General features: G+C 42.2%; 1 protein-coding gene across 2 annotated transcripts; it reads right to left on the bottom strand.

Annotated features, from left to right (window-relative positions):
* Positions 1–5,846: 5,846 nt before the first annotated feature.
* On the bottom strand, positions 5,847–23,603 carry PSMG2 (proteasome assembly chaperone 2). Of its 2 annotated transcripts, none has more exons than XM_082353390.1 (7): positions 23,397–23,603; positions 21,807–21,978; positions 18,404–18,462; positions 10,600–10,718; positions 9,569–9,742; positions 7,011–7,131; positions 5,847–6,146 (listed from the first exon to the last, which is right to left on the bottom strand). In XM_082353390.1, the coding sequence occupies exons 1-7, from the start codon at positions 23,451–23,453 to the stop codon at positions 6,054–6,056; spliced, it is 795 nt and encodes a 264-aa protein (XP_082209516.1). In that variant the 5' UTR covers positions 23,454–23,603; the 3' UTR covers positions 5,847–6,053. The 2 variants fall into 2 exon arrangements, with proteins under 2 accessions (XP_082209516.1, XP_082209515.1); XM_082353389.1 differs by having other exon boundaries at positions 5,847–6,153; positions 7,012–7,131.
* Between the last annotated feature and the right edge of the window lie 29 nt (positions 23,604–23,632).

The raw sequence follows: 23,632 nt of genomic DNA, 5'->3' as shown, positions 1-23,632 counted from the left end.
ATTTTTGGCTGCATTGAGTCTTCATTGCTACACACAGGCTTTCTCTAGTTGCAGCGAGCAGGGGCTACTTTTCGTTGTGGTTCACAGGCTTCTCATTGCAGTGGCTTCTCTTGTTGCAGAGCATGGGCTCTAGGCACATGGACTTCAGTAGTTGTAGCACACGGGCTCAGTAGCTGTGGCGCTCAGACTTAGTTGCTCCGTGACATGTGGGATCTTCCCAGACCAGGGCTTGAACCCATGTCCCCTGCATTGGCAGGTGGATTCTTAACCACTGTGCCACCAGGGAAGTCCCTGAGCTTTTCTTTGTTGGGTGGTTTTTGATAACTGATTGATTCAACCTTCTTTTGAAATAGCCTTTTCATATTTTCTATTTCTTCATGGTTCAGTCTTACTAGCTTGTATGTTTCTAGGAATTTATTCATTTCTTCTAGATTATCCAATTTGTTGGCATATAATTGTTCATCATAGTTTCTTATAATCTGTTTCGTTCCTGTGGCATCAGTTGTAGTCTATTTTTCATTTGTGATTTTAGTTATTTGAGTCTTCTTCTCTTTTCTTCTTAGTCTAGCTAAAGTTTTGTCAATTTTGTTTGTCTTTTCAAAAAACCAACTCTTACTTTCATTGACTTTTTTCTATTCTTTATTTTATTTTATCTTTAAAGTTATTTATTTATTTATTTATTTATTTGACCACACCGCACGGCTTGCAGGATCTTAGTTCCCCAACCAGGGACTGAACTGGGCCCTCGGCAGTGAAATTGTGGAGTCTTAACCACTGGACCACCAGGGAATTCCCTATTCTTTATTTTTTTTAATATATTTTATTTATTTATTGGCTGCATTGGGTCTTCATTGCTGCATGCGGCCTTCTCTAGTTGCAGTGAGCAGGAGCTACTCCTTGTTGCAGTGTGCAGGCTTCTCATTACGATGGCTTCTCTTGTTGAGGAGCACAGGCTCTAGGCACGCAAGCTTCAGTAGTTGTGGCATGGGGGCTTCAGTAGTTGTGGCTCGCGGGCTCTAGAGCTCAGGCTCAGTGGTTGTGGCACACGGGCTTAGTTGCTCCATGGCATGTGGGATCTTCCCGGACTAGGGCTTGAACCCATGTCCCCTGCAGTGGCAGGCGAATTCTTAACCACTGTGCCACGAGGGAAGCCCCTCCCTATTCTTTATTTTATGTCTTCTCTAATCTTTGTTGTTTTCTTCTTTCTGCTAACTTTGGATTAAAGTTGTTCTACTTCCCTGAGGTATAATGTGAGATTGTTGATTTGAGAAAGTTCTTCTATTTTAATGTAGGTGTTTACTATTATAAACTTCTTTCTTAGTACTGCATTCCATAAGTTTGCATATGTTGTGCTTTCATTTTCATTTGTCTGAAGATATTTCCTAGTTTCCCTTGTCAGTTGTTCTTTGACCCATTCATTGTTCAAAATATGTTGTTTAATTTCCACTTATTTGTTAATTTTCCAGTTTTTTTTTTTTTTTACAGCAACTGATTTATAGTTTCATCCCATATTAGTCAGAAAAGATACTTGGTATGATTTCAATGTTCTTAAATTTGTTAAGACTTTTTTTTTTTTGGCCTAACATGTGATCTATCCTGGAGAATATTCCATGTGTACTTGAGAAGAGCATGTATTCTGCTGCTGTTGGGTGGAGTATTCTGCATGTGTCTGTTAGGTACAATCAATCTATAGTGTTGTTCAAGTCCTCTGTTTCCTTACTGGTCTTCTATCTGGTTGTTCTATCCATTATTGAAAATGGAGTACTGAAAACTCCTACTATTATTGTGTTATTGTCTATTTCTCTCTTCAATTTTGTCAATGTTTGCTTTGTATATTTGGGTGCTCTGATGTTGGGAGCATATATATTAATAATTGTTATCTTCCTTGTGTATTGACACTTTTATCTTGTAAAATGTCCTTCTTTTTCTCTAGTGAGAGTTTTTGACTTAAAGCCTGGTTTGTCTGATATTAGATATTAGTATAGCCACCCCTGCTCTCTTCTGGTTATTATTTATGTGGAATCTCTTCCTATCCTTTCATTTTCAGCCTGTGTGTGTCTTTATATGTAAGGTTAGTCTCTTGTAGACTGTATATAATTGCATTTTTTTTTAGTCCATTCAGCCACTCTATGTCTTTTGTTTGGGGAATTTAATACATTTACAATTAAAGTAATTACTGATAGTGAAGGACTTACTGTGTTAGTCTGTTTGAACTACTACGCAGTACCATAAACAAAGTGGCTTATAAACAACAATTTATTTCTCACAGTTCTATAAGCTGGGAAGTCCAAGATCATGGTGTTGGCAGATTTGGTGTCTGATGAGCACCTGCTTCCTCATAGATGGTGCCTTCTTGCTGTGCCCTCATGTGGTGGGAAAGGGCAAGCTTGCTCTCTGTAGGCTCTTTTATGAGAGCAGTAATCCCATTGATGAGGGCTCCATCTTCATGACCTAACCACTTCCCAAAGGCCCTACCTCCTGATACCATTACTTTGGGGATGAGGATTTCAACATATGACTTTTGGGGGATGGGAACATTCAGATGATAGCACTTACTATTGGCACTTTGTTATTTTGTTAGTTTTTTTTTTTTGTCCCTCTTTTCCTCTTGCTGCCTTTCTTTGTGTTTCATTGATTTTTTTGTGTGTGTTGGCATGCTTTAATTTTTTCCTCATTTTCTTTTGTATATCTTCTATAGATATTTACTTTGTGGTTACTGTGAGGCTTACATAAGACATCTTATAACAATCTATTCTATGCTGATAACAACTTGAATCATCTGCAAAAACTCCATTCTTTTATATCTCTCCACCTTCACTTTGTTTATATATTTATATATTATTTATCCATTAAGTTTTATAGTCATTTTTGTGCTTTTATCTTTTAAATTCTATACCAGAATTAAAAGTGCTTTACACACCACCTTTACACCGTTACTAGATTCTGTATTTGTCTATTTAATTTTACCAGAGCATTTTATATTTTTATATGCTTTCATGTTGCTTTCTAACATCTTTTTGTTTCAACTTGCAGGACTTGCTTTATTATTTCCTGTAAGTCACATCTAGTGGTGATGAACTCCCTCAGGTTTTGTTCACCAGGGAAAGTCTTTATTTCTTAATTTGTGAAGGACAGTTTTGCTGGATAGCATCCTTTTTTTTTTTTAAGTTTTTAAAATTTATTTATTTTATTTATTTTTGGCTGTGTTGGGTCTTCATTGCTGTGCGTGGGCTTTCTCTAGTCGCAGTGAGCAGGAGCTCCTCTTTGTTGCGGTGCACGGGCTTCTCATTGCAGTGGCTTCTCTTGTTGCAGAGCACAGGCTCTAGGCGCACGGGCTTCAGCAGTTGTGGCACGCAGGCTCAGTAGTTGTGGTGCATGGGCTTAGTTGCTCCGCGGCATGTGGGATCTTCCTGGACCAGGGCTTGAACCTGTGTCCCCTGCATCAGCAGGCGGATTCTTAACCACTGTGCTACCAGGGAAGCCTCAGGATAATATCCTTGACTGGCACATTTTTTTTCCTTTCAGCATTTTCCATATATCATCCCACTCCCTTCTGGCCTCTAAGTTTTCTGCTGAGATATCTGCTTATTATCTTATGGGAACTCACTTGTGATGAGTTGCTTTTCTCTTGCTCCTTTTAAGATTCTGTCTTTGATTTTTGACAGTTTTTTGATTATAAGGTGTCTTGGGTGGGGGTTGTTTAGGTTCATCCTATTTGGAGTCTTTTGAGCTTCTCAAATCCATTTCTTTTCTCAGATTAGAAAAGCCTTTTTTTTTTTTGCAGTGCCACCTGGCATGTGGGATCTTAGTTCCCTGACCAGGGATCAAACCCACTCCCCCTGCATTGGAAGCACAGAGTCTTAATCACTGGACCAACAGGGAAGTCCCTATTATTATTTTTTAAAATATGCTTTGTCTCTCTTTGCTCCTTCTTGGACTCTCATAATACATATATTGGTCCATTTTATGCTGTTTTATAGGTCCCTTAGGCTTTCTCCATTTTTCATCAGTCTTTTTTTTATACCTCTGACTTGGTTAATTTCAATCATCAGAATTGCTGATTCTTTCTTCTGCCTGATCGAGTCTGCTGTTGAACCCCTCTAGTGAATATTTCAATTTAGTTATTATATTCTTCAGCTCCAGAATTTTTGTATGGTTCTTTTAAAAAATAGTTTCTCTTTGTTGATATTCTCATTTTGTTCATGCATTGTTCTTAATCCACTTGGTTGTCTGTGCTCTTGTAGATCACTGTGCTTCTTTAAGACAATTAATTTGAATTCTTTGTCATGTAATTCATAGATTTCTGTTTCCTTGGGATTGGTTTCTGGAGATTGGTTTCTTTTGTTCTTTTGATTGAGCCATGTTTCTCTGTTTATTCTTGTGCCTCATGATTTTGTGGTTGTTGTTGAGTTTTATGTATTTGATAAAACAGCCACCTCTCTCAGTCTTCTTACAGGGAAGACCTTCACCAGTTGGGCTAGCTGGGGAGTCTGGGGGCCTCAGAAATCCTTTTTGGAGGATGTAATTTCTCTGGGCTTGTGCATGTAATTTCCCAGTTAGAGAGAATTGCAGGTTTCTTTTTCAGGTGCTTGTCATCTCTTGCTCCCTGTGGTGTCCAAGGCTTGTTCTCTGGTGCTGCAGCAGCAAGGTGCCACTCTCCCCTTTGTCCTCAGCAGTCCCCGGGCATCCAAAGTATGCTGTCTCCCCATCAGCATCCTGAGTCAGGTGAGACAGATACTGGTCCCTCAACAGCCCTCTGAGAAGCTGGACTGTTGGACCCACACTTTATTCTTCTCTTTCCCTCCAATTGGGTGCCTTTGGACTGTGTAGAGATGTTGCTGGCCTGTCTGTGGCATCGCAGGCTCTCTGGGGCTGCAGCACACCACTCCTCCCCCCACCACCCCGCCTTTGCTTTCAGTGGCCCCCTGGCATCTAAACTCTGCCAGTTTCGTCAGGGGTCCAAGTCAGTCGAGGCAGAAACCAGCCACTCCAGCAGCCCTGCGAAAAGCCAACCCGTTGGATGCAGTCCCCTCTTCCCTACCCCTTCATCCCCCAGAAGCCTGGAGCTGGTGACTTTCTCCCAACATGTTGAGCTGTTGGCTTGAGGGAGGGACAGTTGTGGGTAAAGTGAAACCGCTCTTCTGTTTTCAGTGCAGCTGTTCTCAACTCTGGACTTGCCTGGGGAACTGGAACTCTTTAACTGGTTTCTGCTTCCCATAAAGGTATTTTGATTTGTAAGTGGTGTCTCTGTTGGGTCAAGGGCTGGGACTTCCTATCCCATCATCTGGCTGACATCCCAACCCCACGATAGTTTCCCAAAGGGAAACACATCAGGCTACAGAACCCAGAATAATTTATCAGAAATAAATCATTTACTGAGTGCTATGGAGTAGGGTGTACCCCTTAATATTATAAGCCCTTGTTTTACAGATGAGAAAGCCAAGGCACAGACGTAACACAACAAAATAGCAGGTAAAAAGTGACTGGTATGTAGTAGGCACTCAAAAATGAAAACCTTTTCTCTTATACTCAAACTCTTTCTTTTGAGATGGGGAAATTATTCCAGATGGAGGAAGGAGCCATGAACCAATGAATGCTGCAGCTTCTAGAAGCTGGAAAGGGGTAGGAAACGGATTCTTTCCAAGACCCTCCAGAGAAAACGCAGCCCTGCCAGCACCTTGACTTCGCCCAGTGAGACCTATTCTGGAATTCTGACTTCCAGAATTCTAAGATAATAGATTTATTTTGTCTTAAACCACTAAGTTTGTGGTAATTTGTTTCAGCAGACATAGGAAACTAATATAGAAGTCTGAGTTAAAAAAAAAAAAAAACACATTCAGATAAAATTACTTAGGAAACACTTTATTGCACAAAATTTACATTTGTTGTATATGATGAAAAGCATGGCAAAAACAACCTTTGGTTAATCCATTTTTCTTTGAGATTTTTCTGTGAAAAGTAAAGATTTCCTAATACATTCTTTTTATATAGTTGTTTAACAGTTGTGTTGGTAGTAAGTGTCTTGGGACATAAGGTATAAAACTGAAAACGGATCAGAAAAGTGCAGGGGGAAGACCACTGCCAAAGAGTAACCTCCAGGAACTCGGCATTTTCCATGGCAAGGCAGATGCTGAGGGGTCATCACACTGCAAATGAAGAACAAAATATTGTAATCCCTCAACTTTACAATATTTTTAATCAATATTTAGTGATTTTTTTATCACTAAATCTCCTTTTAACACGTATTACAAAACTCTCCCTTTGTTGTTGTTGTTCCTTTTGGTTTTGACACTTCTAGCTGTGATTTATTGTAAGGAAAAACAAAGTAATACATTTCTGTGTCTTTATATCAGCTGAAGATAAATTTCCAAACCATAAAGATACAAACCAGAAAGGCTATAAATAGAGTCCATGGAGCAAAATCAAATTCAAAAGAAATAGTGGTTAAAAAAAAAAAATCAATGCTGTGTGATTTTTATCAATTTTTTCTTCAAAAAAGCATGAATTAAAAAGATAGTCACCCACCATGTAAAGTAGGCTTAGGTTACTTCTGTTATGCCTAAAGGCTAACTGATTTCCCTGGATGTCATGCTCTTATTTCATAATAGAGAAAAGTATTTTAATTACAATGCATATTCAATAGCTAAAGTATTACTCACAAAGCTATACCTTTTGCTTAAAAAAAAAAAAGAAAAACCTGAATTCCAAAGAGGACTTGTTTATCCTTATAAAAAGCTGCCTGGTATAATTAATGCAACACTAAGAATGAATACAATGAAGTACTTAAGATTTTCCTTTTTTTTGAAAATAAGCCTTATTGAAACAACTGTAGACAACAGGTTGCTTAGCTGTCTTCTTTTGAAAAGTTCAGCTAACTTAAATTTTATATAAAGATGTCTAAATTTAACATAAACTTTCACTTATTTGGTCTACTTATATAGTATGTAAAAATGCAAGTTTATGAATACATAACCAGAGAAATCAGAGACTTAAGCTTTAGTGGAACTTACACATGGTTTGATTATCTGAAGCCATTCATTAAGATATTCAACAAGACCTAACGCATCTGGGATATTGTCTCCTTCCGAAACGAATTTCAGCAGAATCACCATTGGGATTTCTTTAGAACAGCTACAACAATTAAAAAGAATAATTAGGTATTCTTCTACTGATACAAGATGATGGTTCCAGTGTGCCTGTTTTTATAGCTGAGATACTCTGCCAGGTTTTAGGCAAGGAGATGCCACATCACAAGATCACTTATTTATCTTCTATTTGTAGGGACAAAACTAGGAACCATGTAACACCCACCCTGGGCACATGAATGTTCCTGCCCCACACCAAGATCCGTGCTGGAAAATTAAAAGAACATCAATTTTGTGAGAAATATCTGTAAATAGCATGAATTTTAAAGCTACCGATGGTAGAGTTGCAGTATCTTGCAGATACAAACATTTAGTTCAAAATGTTTAATTCAAAACAGAATTTAATTCAAAACAGAAAACAGACCAATAAATTAGTAGTGGTAGTTTCTTCTGGGTGACAGAACTGAGTATTTAAAATATTGTTTCTTTTGACTATTCTACATTTTCCAAATGTTCTATGAGGGACGTGTCTTTCACAGTATTTTGTCTACTGTTGCTAACTCTGTCGGCAAAGTTAACAGCTGCCCAGAGGTTGTTCTCTGCCCTCACGATTTCACCCTATACTTGTGAGCTCAGGGTTGAGAAGGGCTCAGGCAGGCCCCAGAGCTCTTCCCCCAGCAGTTGTCCCCCTCTGGTTCTCTGCCTCATACTCTCCAGCTATGTCAGCCACCCCAACTCTGGTCTCCAGTCCCCTCGACTCAGCAAGATGGTTGCGCTCTGCTTGGGTCCCCCCACCCCATGCTGCAGTCCAGCAGGAAGCTGGGGCAATAGCAGGACTCTACTGCTTTCTCCCAGGCTTCACAGCTGTGTGCTGCATGGTGTCCAATGTCTGATGAACAGTTGTTTCATTAATGTTGTCCAGTTTCTAACTGTTTATGGCAGGAGGGCAAGTCTGCTATCAGCTACTCTGACACGGTCAGAAGCAAAGATAGGAGACTGACTTGCAAAGAAGCAAGAAGTCAGTTTGAAGGGGCAGAGTGCGGGGGGAGCGCGAAGAGAGCAGAATCCCCCTCCCCCCGCAGAGAAGGGCGAGACCAGCAAGGACATACAGGAAGCAACGTGGGGCCGACTCGGGCAAACTGGGCAGGTTGTTGCAAAGGAGACAAGAGGAGAAAAGGAGACGGAACAAAAGCAAGGAAGAATGAGACAGCTCTGGAGACACCATGAGGGCCAGGAGGCATCTGTGCAGAGCGCACCCGGGGGGCCAGGCCAGAGGGGCCAGGAGGGCCCTGGATGGCACATTGCGGAGGATGAACCAGATTCCGCAAAAGGCAAGTAAAACTGCTGATGGATTTTTACTCAGGGAGTCTTGTGATCAGTTTTGCATTTTAGAAAGTTAATTCCAGCATTGCTGCTGAGGTGGTCAGGGCAGGTCAGAATGAGGCAGTAGGGGATCGATCAAGAGACCCTGACAGCAGCTGCTGTGTCCTGGACTGTGTCCCTCCAGAACCTACAAGTGGAAGCCTCACCCACAGGTGACTGTATCTGGAAGCAGGAGGTTTAGGAGGTAATTCAGTGAAAGGTCACAGGAGGGGGCCCTAATCCGATGGGACCATGGCCTTACAAGGAGAGAAGGAGCTCTCTCTCTGCTGCGTGATGACACAGCCAGAAGGTGGCCGTCTGCAGGCCAGGAAGAGGGCCCTCCCCAGAACCCGACCAGGCCGGCACCCTGACCTCCAGCCTCCAGAGCTGTGAGCAAATACATTTCTGTTGTTTAAGCCCCGCAGTCTATGGTCTGACAGAAGTGCAGGCCACAGGTGATGTGGCCTGAATGGAGCGAGAGAATGATTCAAAGCTGGTGGTTTGCAGGGCAGATGTGGAGAATAACCAGATGGCCAGGGCTTCTAGGCTATGGTAAGAGAAGAGGTGAAATAATATATTATACTAAAGGGCATAAGCTAGACAGGGAAAGAAGTGAAAACACGAATGGAAGACAGGCTAGGAAAAAAAGAAAGGTTGAGGGAAATGATGGTTTTAATAAGAGCATAGATTTTCAGGTACAAAACAGGAGTTATTTAATGAGTACAGACCTTCTATTTAGAATGATGACAAAGTTCTGAAAGTGGATGGTGGTGATGGGTACATAACAATGAATGTACTGAATGTCACTTAATTGTATACTTAAAAATGGTTAGTTTAATGTTATGTACATCTCACCACCACCACCACTGCAAAGAGGACTGACTGCAGAGGTTGCACAGAATATGTATTAGGACCCCTAACATGACACACATAATAAGGCATTAAATACAGCTTTTCAGGAACCAATTCTATAACCACATTTCAATCTTTCCCCTGAATGTAACACGGTACCTATTTAAGGAAGACATTTTCAGAGTTCCAGTAAGTACTCCAAACACTATCCCAGTTATCTTACTTTCATTTTCAGATAAGATGGGCAGCAAATATATAGGTAAGCTCACCCTTCGTCATAGAGCGTTTTTGTGATACCTCCTCCAGGAATACGGACACAAAACTCAGAATCGTCTATTTCAGGAATGCATGGGCTTTTTTCCATTTCTTCCCAGTTAAGGCTCTGTATTTTATTCTGAACACTTTTTTGCATGGAAGGTGTAAGTAGGTACCTGAAGGGAGTACTGGAAACAATCATATAATTAACTAAAAACTCACAAATACGTACATTAAGACAATTAACAGTTCTTTTAGCAAAAATTATCTTGTTCTCCATATATTCTGCACAAAGCAAAACACGCGTTTCAGCAGTCTATGGAAGAGCAACATGTAAAAATATTGCGCTGACTTGCTATTTACAAATTTAGGGGAGAGCATAGAGACAGGAAAACTTAACCCAAGGCCAGGCCAGCGTGAGGATGTCCACAGCCACGCTCCCACCAGGCCCACTGTGAGAGTCCCAGAAACTAAGTCTAGTCTTGAAAGGTTACCCTTGGCTAATAATTTCTTCATCAGAATTTTACAGGTGAAGAAATGATAATGCAATAAACTAGTTTAGATTTCTAAGTCTTGGATACTTTGTCTTCTATTTAAGAATTCAATCTGACATGCCTGGGAGCTATACTTAAAGACAACTGGAGTTCTGCAAATACAAATGGTTGAATATACGGAAATAAACAGAAACATCAATCCAGTCTTTGAAAAACGATCAACCAATAAACATCAGGTACCCTTTCTCCTTGCTCTTCATCAGCTGAGGTTTGCAGCGCTGCCAGGCACGTGATACCACAGAGCAGAGCACAGCTCCAGAACCATTCCCGCCTTTACCCTAGGATCCCAGTGCCACAGCCCTGGGAATGTCAAGGGCCCCCCACCTCTAATCCTCCTAGCTCATGTTCTTTACCTCCTTCTTTCTAAATTCCAGGGAGGACAGGAAAGGATATACATGGCTTTAAAATTATATTTTAACCTTTTAATAGAGAAATCATCCTAATAACTGTATAAATCATAGCAAAATACTTTTCCAAAGACACAGACATACCTGCGGAGCTGGAGGTCATTACGGTGATACGAGTGGCTGCTTGAAAGAACAACAACTTTGGCACAGTTGCTGCTTTTCACCCAGGAAAGCAGTTTCTCACAGAATGACTTTGATTTATACTTTGTATACCATTGAAAGAATAAAACAAAAATAGAAAAGTTAGATCCTAGAGTTATAGTAAGAGTAGTCTATATAGTATTTCACCCACGTTATGTGATGATATATAGTTTATATATACTAAAATTAGAATTATTTTTAGATCCACTTACTGTCCTTAGACTGAAGGTGAAAAATGAGGAGCAATGACTATTTTTTTATTTTTATTTTTTAACATCTTTATTGGAGTAGAATTGCTTTACAATGGTGTGTTAGTTTCTGCTGTATAACAAAGTGAATCAGCTATACATATACATACATCCCCATATCTCCTCCCTCTTGCGTCTCCCTCCCACCCTCCCTATCCCACACCTCAGGGTGGTCACAAAGCACCGAGCTGATCTCCCTGTGCTATGTGGCTGCTTCCCACTAGCTATCTACTTTACATTTGGTAGTGTATATATGTCCATGCCACTCTCTCACTTTGTCCCAGCTTACCCTTCCCCCTCCCCATATCCTCAAGTCCATTCTCAAATAGGTCTTCGTCTTTATTCCCGTCTTGCCCCTAGGTTCTTCGTGACCATTTTTTTTTTTTTTAGATTCTATATATATGTGTTAGCATACGGTATTTGTCCACCTTACTACAAATGACTCAATTTTGTTTCTTTTTATGGCTGAGTAATATTCCATTGTATATATGTGCCACATCTTCTTCATCCACTCATCTGTCAGTGGACACTTAGGTTGCTTCCAAGTCCTGGCTATTGAAAATAGAGCTGCAATGAACATTGTGGCACATGATTCTTTTTGAATTATGGTTTTCTCGGGGTATGTGTATATATATATATATATATATATATATATATATATATATATATATATATATATATATATATAGTAGGATTGCTGGGTCATACGGTAGTTCTATTTTTAGTTTTTTAAGGAACCTCCATACTGTTCTCCATAGCGGCTGTATCAATTTACATTCCCACCAACAGTGCAAGAGGGTTCCCTTTTCTCCACACCCTCTCCAGCATTTATTGTTTGTAGATTTTTTGATGATGGCCATTCTGACCGGTGTGAGGTGATACCTCATTGTAGTTTTGATTTGCATTTCTCTAAACGATTAGTGATGTTGAGCATCCTTTCATGTGTTTGTTGGCAATCTGTATATCTTCTTTGGAGAAATGTCTATTTAGGTCTTCTGCCCATTTTTGGATTGGATTGTTTTTCTGATATTGAGCTGCATGAGCTGCCTGTATATTTTGGAGATTAATCCTTTGTCAGTTGCTTCGTTTGCAAATATTTTCTCCCATTCTGAAGGTTGTCTTTTCATCTTGTTTATGGTTTCCTTTGCTGTGCAAAAGCTTTTGTTTCATTAGGTCCCATTTGTTTATTTTTGTTTTTATTTCCGTTTCTCCAGGAGGTGGGTCAAAAAGGATCTTGTTGTGATTTATGTCATGGAGTGTTCTGCCTATGTTTTCCTCTAAAAGTTTTATAGTGTCTGGCCTTACATTTAGGTCTTTAACCTATTTTGAGTTTACTTTTGTGTATGGTGTTAGGGAATGTGCTAATTTCATTCTTTTACATGTAGCTGTCCAGTTTTCCCAGCACCACTTACTGAAGAGGCTGTTCACTGTATATTCTTGCCTCCTTTATCAAAGATAAGGTGACCATAGGTGCATGGGTTTATCTCTGGGCTCTCTATCCTGTTCCATTGATCTATATTTCTGTTTTTGTGCCAGTACCATACTGTCTTGATTACTGTAGCTTTCTAGTATAGTCTGAAGTCAGGGAGCCTGATTCCTCCAGCTCCATTTTTCTTTCTCAAGATTGCTTTGGCTATTCGGGGTCTTTTGTGTTTCCACACAAATTGTGAAATTTTTTGTTCTAGTTCTGTGAAAAATGCCATTGGTAGTTTGATAGGGATTGCACTGAATCTGTAGATTGCTTTGGGTAGTAGAGTCATTTTCACAATGTCGATTCTTCCAATCCAAGAACATGGTATATCTCTCCATCTGTGTGTATCATCTTTAATTTCTTTCATCGGTGTCTTATAGTTTTCTGCATATAGGTCTTTTGTCTCCTTAGGTAGGTTTATTCCTAGGTATTTCATTCTTTTTGTGCAATGGTAAATGGGAGTGTTTCCTTAATTTCTCTTTCAGATTTTTCATCATTAGTGTATAGGAATGCAAGAGATTTCTATGCATTAATTTTGTATCCTGCTACTTTATCAAATTCATTGATTAGCTCTAGTAGTTTTCTGGTAGCATCTTTAGGATTCTCTTTGTATAGTATGTCATCTGCAAACAGTGACAGTTTTACTTCTTCTTTTCCGATTTGGATTCCTTCTTTTTCTTTTTCTTCTCTGATTGCTGTGGCTAAAACTTCCAAAACTATGTTGAATAATAGTGGTGAGAGTGGGCAACCTTGTTTTGTTCCTGATCTTAGTGGAAATGGTTTCAGTTTTTCACCATTGAGAACAATGTTGGCTGTGGGTTTGTCATATATGGCCTTTATTATGTTGAGGTAAGTTCCCTCTATGCCTACTTTCTGGAGGGTTTTTATCATAAATGGGTGTTGAATTTTGTCGAAACCATTTCTGCATCTAATGAGATGATTATATGGTTTTTCTCCTTCAATTTGTTAACATGGTGTATTACATTGATTGATTTGCATATATTGAAGAATCCTTGCATTCCTGGGATAAACCCCACTTGATCATGGTGTATGATCCTTTTAATGTGCTGTTGGCTTCTGTTTGCTAGTATTTTGTTCAGGACTTTTGCATCTATGTTCATCAGTGATATTGGCCTGTAGCTTTCTTTTTTTGTGGCATCTTTGTCTGGTTTTGCTATCAGGGTGATGGTGGCCTCATACAATGAGTTTGGGAGTGTTCCTCCCTCTGCTATATTTTGGAAGAGTTTGCAAAGGATAGGTGTTAGCTCTTCTGTAAATGTTTGATAGAATTCGCCTGTGAAGCCATCTGGTCCTGGGCTTTTGTTTGTTGGAAGATTTTTAACGACAGTTTCAATTTCAGTGCTTGTAATTGGTCTGTTTATATCTTCTATTTCTTCCTGGTTCAGTCTCGGAAGGTTGTGCTTGTCTAAGAATTTGTCCATTTCTTCCAGGTTGTTCCTTTTATTGGCATATAGGTGCTTGTAGTAATCTCTCATGAGCAACCAAACCAAAAAACAAATCCACCAATGATAACAAGCACTAAAAAACTATACTAAAAAAAAAAACCCCCAAACCAAAAAACGCTCAGTCAGAACCCTAGGACAAATGGCAAAAGCAAAGCTATACAGACAAAATCACACAAAGAAGCATACACAGACACACTCACAAAAAGAGAAAAAGGAAAAAAAAAAAAAATATATATATATAAAAATTAAAAAAGGAAGAGAGCAACCAAATCAATAAACAAATCTACCAATGTTAATAAGCTCTAAATACTAAACTAAGATAAACATAAAACCAGAAAAAAATTAGATGCAGAAAGCAAACCCCAAGTCTACAGTTGCTACCAAAGTCCACCGCCTCAATTTTGGGATGATTCATTGTCTATCCAGGTATTCCAGAGATGCAGGGTGCATCAAGTTGATTGTGGAGATTTAATCCGCTGCTCCTGAGGCTGCTGGGAGAGATTTGCCTTCCTCTACTTTGTTCACACAGCTCCTGGGGTTCAGCTTTGGATTTGGCCCTGCTTCTGCGTGTAGGTCGCATGAGGGCATCTCTTCCCCACCCAGACAGGACAGGGTAAAAGAAGTGGCTGCTAAGGGGGCTCTGGCTCACTCAAGCCAGGGGGAGGGAGGGGTATAGAATGTGGGGCGAGCCTGTGGTGGTAGAGGCTGGCATGATGTTGCAATAGCCTGAGGCGCGCCGTGTGTTCTCCCGGGGAAGCTGTCCCTGGATCACAGGACCCTGGCAGTGGTGGGCCGCACAGGCTCCCGGGAGGGGAGGTGTGGATAGTGACCTGTGCTTGCACACAGGCTTCTTGGTGGCTGCAGTAGCAGCCTTAGCATCTCATGCTTGTCTCTGGAGTCCGCACTGATAGCTGCGGCTCATGCCCGTCTCTGGAGGTCGTTTAGGTGGTGCTCTGAATCGCCTCTCCTTGTGCATCCCAAAACAATGGTCTCCTGCATCTTAGGCAGGTCCAGAGTTTTCCCCGGACTCCCTCCCTGTTAGCTGTGGCACACTAGCCCCTTTCAGGCTGTCTTCACGCAGCCAACCCCAGTCCTCTCCCTGGGATCTGACCTCCGATGCCCGAGCCTCAGCTCCCAGCCCCCACGCGCCCCAGTGGGTGAGCAGACAAGCCTCTCGGGCTGGTGAGTGCTGGTCGGCACCGATCCTCAGTGCAGGAATCTCTCCACTTTGCCCTCTGCACCCCTGTTGCTGCACTCTCCTCTGTGGCTCCAAAGCTTCCCCCCAGCCACCCTCCGTCTCCACCAGTGAAGGGGCTTCCTAGTGTGTGGAAACTTTTCCTCCTTCACAGCTCCCTCCCAGAGGTGCAGGTCCCGTCCCTATTCTTTTGTCTCTGTTTTTCCTTTTTTCTTTTGCCCTACCCAGGTACATGGGCAGTTTCTTGCCTTTTGGGAAGTCTGAGGTCTTCTGCCAGCGTTCAGTAGGTGTTCTGTAGGAGTTGTTCCACATGTAGATGTAGTTTTGATGTATTTGTGGGGAGGAAGGTGATCATCACGTCTTACTCCTCCACCATCTTGAAGGCACCCCTCAATGACTATTTATCTTTACAACTAGAGATAAGCTAAGCGTGAGGAATCTAGATTTCAATTTCCCGGTTCTGTACTTCAGTGATCTATTGTTACTCAAAAACCACCACGTGGTTATCTATGAGACGTTCTTGCCAGAAATTTCTGCCCCAGATCTGATCAGAAAGAAACAGTTAGGTGAATCCAGAAGGCTGAACATCTGGCCTGGGTCCCTCAGAGGAGTCAATATTGTGAATCACAGAAAGAGGAGGGCAGCTCTACACTGAACACCAGCTGAAAAGCTGTAACAGCCTAAGGCAACACACAAACCTTGCCTGGATCCAGGATTGAAGGATATCTGGGGAACAACTGGGGAATTTGAATATGCCGAATGCTAGTACTTAATAATTCACTGAATGCTGACTTTCTAGGTGTGTGGCAGTGTTGTGGTTGTGAGGTTGCGTGTGAAGAAGAGTCTCGTTCTTGTATGGAGTGAGCAACATGATGTCAGCAGCCTCCTTTTGGACTGTTTGGCAGGAGGAAACTGCGTGTACTTGCGCAAAGAGAATCAAGCAGGTGTGGCAAGATGTGAACAGGTGACTAATCTGGGATCTGGGTCATAAAATTCGGGGGGAAAACCCACTTTATGGACACTCTTTTCAGAGGCTGTTAATAAAATAATTATTCAATAAAATTTAAAATGCAGGTAAGAAATGGCTACCTTTTAAAAACAGAAGGGCAGTTTGTGTTGTGGTTAAGAGAGGCCAGCTCCAGAGCCAGGCTGCCGGGTCTAGAATGCTGGCTTCACCCATGGACCACACGGCTTGAACAAGCTGTCTGAGCTTCTGTGTTTCCGATTTCTCACTTGTAAAATGAAGATAATTAGCATCTGCCTCCTAGGATTGTTGTGAGGACTGAGTAGAGCAACATGCTTGAAGTATTTAGAGTATTATTGGTGCAAAGAATCTATGCTCAATAAATGTTTGCTACTTTGAAATCACTCTTTATTTACATCAACAATTTCAGGGACTTCCCTGGTGGCGCAGTGGTTAAGAATCTGCCTGCCAATGCAGGGGACACGGATTCGAGCCCTGGTCCGGGAAGATCCCACATGCCATGGAGCAACTAAGCCCGTGCGCCACAACTACTGAGCCTGTGCTCTAGAGCCCACAAACCACAACTACTGAGCCCGCCCGTGTGCTGCAACTACCAAAGCCCGCGCACCTAGAGCCTGCGCCCTGCAACGAGAAGCCACTGCAATGAGAAGCCAAGCAGCCCCCGCCCAAAGCCTGCGCACCGCAACCAAGAGTAGCCCCTGCTCGCCACAACTAGAGAAAGCCCACATGCAGCAACGAAGACCCAACACAGCCAATAAATAAATAAATAATTTTTAAAAAATTTCATTTAGAAGTGTCTGAATTGTCCATCTTACTTCTCGAACTTACACTGATATTAGAAAGAGAACAAAAAAGCCACGTGGCACAATGCAAAGATGCTAGCAACTCTCACTGCCAAACTTTGTGTGTGATATTGTTAACTAAGCAAAGAGTGATAAATATTAAAATAACCATAGCTCCATTCATGATAGCCTCAAACTGGAAAAATATCAAATGCTCCATCAACAATATGGGTAAATCATGGTTTATTTACACAACAGATTCACGCACAGAGGTGAGAAGGAAGTAACTACCTCTACCTGCAACAACGTGGAAGCACCTCGTAGACAGAATGTGGAGTTAAGGAGGCCAGACGTGAAGAAGTGCACCCGTGAGATCCCGCTCCTACAACATGGTGACTGTGGGGGTGTGGAGGGGCCCCCGGGAAGGGGAGACCTTTCTGCCCCCCTGAACAGGTGGTACCTCAATCCACTCTACACCAAGGCTCTGTCTAGAAGCCGAGGATACAGCAGTGAATGACACCTTGTCACTTTTCTCAGGGAACTTCCTTTCTATCAGAGGTGGGAAGTGAGGAGTCGTGAAGAAAACTAGCTCAGGATAAGATGAGAGAAAGGGTGCTGGGGGGAGGCCTTTCTGATGAGGGACAGTTAAGCAAAGACTAAAGGAAGTGAGCCATTCAGGTGTCCAGTGGAAAAGTGGTCCAGGCAGAGAAACTACTGTGAAGACTGAGACAGGATGAGCTTAATGTGTTTGAACAGCACAGGGTGGCCAGTGTGGCTGGAGCAGGGCAAGCAAGAGGGGGAGCAGGGGACAGGCACGCAGGACAGCTGGACGTGGGGCCAGGGACAGAGCTGTCCCGCAGATGTTCCATGGTAACCAAATGCTCTTTATGGCAGCTGCTCGCCACGCATGGCTGTGGAGAACTTGCAATGTGGCTACTGGGACAGAGGAACTGAATTTTAAATTTTACTTACTTTTAATGAATGAGTCAAAATTTAAACAGCTACATGTGTCTAGTGGCTGCCACGTCAGAAATGTAGGGTCTGTCGGGCCGTGGTGAGGGCTGTGAACTCGCTTTGAGATGGGAAGCTACTGGCGGGTTTGGAAGGCAGAAGTGACGTGCTTTGATTGAGATTTAAAGGATCATGGGTGGAGCTGTCTGTGGGGCGGGTGGTGCAGAAGCAGAATCGGGGCGTGAGGGAGGTGGTGGCTGGACTGGAGTGGTGGCAGCGGAAGACGAAAGAAGTTGGATTCAGAAAATATTTTCATATATATATAATTTTTATGTAGATGCCACTGATTTGAAATGTAACTCAAATAGAATAAACCTGTAATATTTATATGCTTAAAGTTTTTCACCAATGTTACCTGAATCGGGAATATATAAGACCCAAGCTATAGGTCCCAATTCCTTTCAATATATTAATGAAATAATACTAACAACTCCGAAATTTTATGAGTATTTCTCTATAGAATCAAACCTTGCTTAACTGTATAAACATAAACAAAGAAATGATTTTTGAGTCTTAATGATAATGACTCAGTATTTTCTCATTATATTGCACTTTAATAAACTTAAGAAGGCAAAAATAATGTACTAACCTTAATAAAAATGGATCTTAACTGAAGAGCCACTAGTTTCTTTGAAGGCGATGCATACACTGCAAGTCCAAGAAAATGAAACCAAATGATAGTTAAATTGAAGGAGTCATACAAGTGAAGTTATAATGATAAAAAGCTGCACTAGGAGAACTTCTGTATCTAAATGTTTTTGATAGTTAAAATATAGAACATATGCACTATATCATTTAGTTAAAACAAAACACTTTAATACCTCAGAATTCACCTGTGGGCTTTATTCTACGGAATACATTCAGCGCTGAAACGTTAACTGTAAGAAAATTATCAAAAATTATTTCTCTGGGGCTTCCCTGGTGGTGCAGTGGTTGAGAATCTGCCTGCCAATGCAGGGGACACGGGTTCAAGCCCTGGTCTGGGAGGATCCCACATGCCGCGCAGCAACTGGGCCCGTGAGCCACAATTACTGAGCCTGCGCGTCTGGAGCCTGTGCTCCGCAACAAGAGAGGCCGCGATAGTGAGAGGCCGACGCACCGCGATTAAGAGTGGCCCCCGCTTGCCACAACTAGAGAAAGCCCTCGCACAGAAACGAAGACCCAACACAGCCATAAATAAATAAATAAATAAATAAAATTATTTCTCTTCTTTGACTGTAAAACCAAAGAAGTATTCCCCTGGAAATTTCTAGCACTATGACAAATGACATCATTCTTAAGACCGTTTTTGGTTTCTGATATTCTTCCCTCTTTTCTCTAGAGAACAGCAACAGTCATTGGCATTAGAAGAAGGAAGAATAAAATGCGGCAAATGTTAGCTGTGTAATAAAATACCTGCAATAGGTACATTTGTGTTCTTTAGGAGTTTTTGAAAGACCTGAAATAACATGCAAAAATTTTTGTGAGTCAACGTGTGTGAATTTTTTCTGCAGAAAGGATCCACAATTTTCATCAGATTCTACAAGGGGCCAACTTTACTGATGCTTAAGAGGTCCTGCCCAACTTCACCTCCAAGGATGAGAAGCTCCGAAATGACCCAAGGACAAAATACAGAGTGCCTGAGGACACGTGATTAGGCCACTGTGCCAAGGGGTAAGCTTTCAGTTACTGTAAAAAGATTACAAATTACCCTAGACTTGGGCACAGCCTTTGGTGGATCACGTCTCTTCTGTTATACAGGTCTTTTCGGGGTTGTCTCGTTGGACTGGTGTACATGGGGTGGCCGGGGCTGTGCTGCATCAGCGAGTCTGCTGACCACCAGGTATGTGTGGGGCAAAGGAGTCTAGAGAAGGAGGTCTAGGAATTAGGGAAAAGGGAAGGCTGAGCTTTAAAATATAAGATGTACCACTTTCTACAACAGCAACACTTGTGTTCTCCACCAGTGTTATCACAAAGGTCTTTTTTTGTTGTTAAGACCCTGTTTTCCAGATCCTTTTTCTTGTCAGGTGATGTAACATCGCCTTTCACATATTCTGGCCAAAAATATTTAGCTTTTAAATAATCAAGCCTTTATTCTTATTTATTTATTTATTTATTTATTTATTTACTTACTTATTTATTTATTTATGGCTGTGTTGGGTCTTCGTTTCTGTGTGAGGGCCTTCTCCAGTTGCGGCAAGCGGGGGCCACTCTTCATCGCGGTGTGCGGGCCTCTCACTATCGCGGCCTCTCTTGTTGCGGAGCACAGGCTCCAGACGCGCAGGCTCAGTAATTGTGGCTCACGGGCCCAGCTGCTCAGCGGCACGTGGGATCCTCCCAGACCAGGGCTCAAACCCGTGTCCCCCACACTGGCAGGCAGATTCTCAACCACTGCGCCACCAGGGAAGCCCTCAAGCCTTTATTCTTAACTCCAGTTTCAGAAAATACAGAAACTAGAGGAACATGGCAAATGACACCACAGGAAGCAATCAGACAAACGTAGAAGGTGGGACATTCTATAGGACAGTGTGTCCAGTTTTTTCCTTCAATAAATCAGTTTTGCAAAGAAGGGAAAGAGATTATGTAGGGTAAGAGATTTCAAAGGCACGATAATCAGAAGTACTATGGCCTGGTCTGGACAAACTAACTTTAAAAGGACAGTTTTGGGTAAACTGGGCCTCTCTGAATATGGATAGGGTATAGGAAGATATTGCTAATTTTGTTAAATGCAATGGTGTTTTAGCTATGTAAGAAAATGTACTATAAGAGGTGCATACTTACATATTTGGGGGTGGAATGTTGTGATGTCTATAATTTATTTCAAAAAGACACCTCATCTTAAAAAATAAAAAAGTGGATTAAAGAACTGTACCCAATGGACCTGCTGCCAGTTTGTGTCAGAGGAAAGCCAGTGGGTCTTCCGCTGGAGCGAAAGTGCATTAGCAGGTGACGGGGAGGCAGGTCTCTGGGTCAGGCTGCCTCGATTAATCATGGGACCAAAACTTCTCTGTGCACTGGTTCCCTGATCTATAAAACCACCCATGGAGTAGTTGTGAGCATTAAGTGAATTAACACATGTAAATGCACAGTGTTCAGCTCAGAGGAGATACTCAACAAATGACAGTTGTTATCATTAGCCTAAATATAAAAATTCTAGTTCTACTATTTATAGTCCTTTGTCCTTCAAGGCAATAATTGAAATTATCTAGTGTTAACAAAACCATCTTTCTAAAGTGTATTTCATTATTGCAAGCTAATGACATGGTTAGTAAGACTGACAAAACCCAAAATGCTTCCTCACTTGTTTCTCGGTCCACCTACGGTCTTTCATGCTCCTCTGTCACCTTTGGCTTCTACCTTAAACTGGTAAACCGAAGACTGAGCGGCCAAGGCAGCAGCTGCCCATCACGCAAGGTAACTGGAGGCTCCTTTGTTTTCCTCTCCTCCCGAGGGGCAGTCTCATCATGAACACAGTGGTCGGGGGCTGTAAACTGTGTGCCCCAACTAACCCAGTGTGACAGTCCAACGAGGAACTGTGGAGACATACGGCGTGGGAAGAGCCCACACCTACTGCAGTGTTAGGAAACTCGGCCTCTCTGAGCCTCGTCAGTGTTACGACGGATTCTACAACAATGTGACAGGATGGCAGAGGCCTGTGTGAGGTAGCGTGTATTAAACATACGGGACTGAGCCCAGTGGAATTCACTCTCCCTGGTATTAGTGATGCTTACCCACGCCAGTAAGGAGAGAAAATAAAACTGAGGATAAAAGGGGAAAAACCCCACGTTAAACAAATAGGTATCTCAAATTCCATCCAAGAATACAAATACAACCACATCTCTCAAGGGAGCTGCCATTTAGGAAAGGCTAAGGCCTAAACCAGGGTGTACACAGGAGAAGAGAACACAGTGCCCTGAACTCTGCACAGAGCCGGTGCCAGGTGCTGCAGGACATACTGGGAGGGTCTGGTTCTGATTTAAAACAACTCTACCTTGTAGGAGAATATAACACACCTTCAGCATTTATACTGAGTTCTGTTGAATTTTCTTCTGCAGTTGCATATGGATTGTTTCCAACCATCGGCACAAGACAATCGGTATAGAAGTAACCAATCTTACACATGTTCAGTGTAGAAATAATCAGATCTATTGCAAGCTGGCCAACATTTCCAACAGATACTGCTGGCTGAAACAGTAAAATAATATATTCATTAAGTCAACTAAATTAGCAGCACTTTCAAAAGTTTAGTCAGAAGACAACAGTCACAGCACTGGTACTGCACGCTTACGCTCAGGTGAATCACAGCTAGATTCTGACCCCTTCATTAGCTCCACCTTTCAGACTACTGATTGAACACTTACTGAATACCCCAATGGAATGAATCTTCCATTTCTTCAACCCAACATGGCTTCCCTCTTCACCACTCCACTGTCAAGGGTACCACTAGTATCTTTTGGACATTACTTTCTCTATGACATTCTTCTTTTTCTTTTTTTTTTTTTTGCCAGGTATCTCCTGCAAAAACACTTTTTCTCTTTTGTGATTAATAAATGTTTTTCAGGAAGATACTTTGAAATGAAGTCAAATTTCCTTCCTCAGTACACTATTACATGCTAATTTAAGCATTCATTGACTTTTTTTTTCTTTTTTGGCCACGCAGCATGCGAGATCTTAGTTCCTGAACCAGGGATCAAACCCGTGCCCCCTGCAGTGGATGGGTGAAGTCCTAACCACTGGACCGCCAGGGAAGTCCCCATTGATATTTCTTGTGTGCACTATTATGATGACAATTATCAAACAGTAACTTTTCTATTACCATCATCCTTTTAAAAAACTAAGATATAATTGACATATAATATTATATTAATTTCAGGTGTACAACATTGTGATTCGACATCTGTACATACTGCAATATGATCACCTCAACAGGTCTAGTTAGCATCCAACGCCACACAGTCAAAAAAAACCTTTTTTCTTGTGATAAGAACTTTTTAAGATCTACACTTCGAGTTACATCCCAGGACTTATTTTTGACTAGAGGTTTGTACTTTTGACCCCCTTCACCCATTTTATCCACCCCTGCTGGCAAGCACCAATCCGTTCTCCGAATCTATGTTTCTGTTTGTTTGCCTGTTTGTTTTTTAAATTCCAAATATGAAGCTTTTCTTAAGAGGTCCTTGTGTCCCTCCCCCTCCCAATAAATCCTAGGGCCTTTCTGTACCTTTTCTGACATTCTAACCTTATTTATATACATGTGTTTCAAACTAAACTGCAAACTCCTTGAGGACAAGAATCTAGTCTTTTTGTCACATTTTGACACCATAGAACGCTCATTGAGTGAGCAAAAGTCTTTAGCAACCCGTCTGTAGTTTCCTGGCTAATGACAACGACTCCCTAGCTTGAGCCTGACTCCCAAACTAGCTGAGAAAAGGTTTTCCAGGATGAAAGGTAAAGCGAGTGGCCCGCACGACACCAGCTGAGCGCAGGTCACTTCCCCGCACGTTCCGCTCTCAGCCACCAGGACTCTGGGCCGCAGACCCGCGCGCGTCCGGGGACCGCCGCTCGGACCCCCACTCCGCCCCCTCCCCCGGGGCCGGACTCACCATCAGGAGCGTGCACCCCGAGAGGTCGGGGACCGAGTCCCCGCAGGGGACGAACATGGCCTGGCCGGCTGCTACAGCGGGAAGAGCCTGCGGCCGGAAGTACGGGCAGGCGGTGCGCGGGGTCCTACGAGGCCTTCGGCTCGGGGTCCTTCGAGGCCCCCGGCGCGGGGTCCTGAGGTGCCCGTCCAACCACCTGCCGAGACGGCGCGCGGCAGGGCCTGCGTGGAGGGGCGGTG

The sequence above is a fragment of the Balaenoptera borealis genome, assembly GCF_965194805.1.
Source record: "Balaenoptera borealis genome assembly, chromosome: 14".
Taxonomy (NCBI): domain Eukaryota; kingdom Metazoa; phylum Chordata; class Mammalia; order Artiodactyla; family Balaenopteridae; genus Balaenoptera; species Balaenoptera borealis.
Note: the sequence above shows the minus strand (reverse complement) of the source record. Positions and strands in the feature narration are given on the sequence as shown.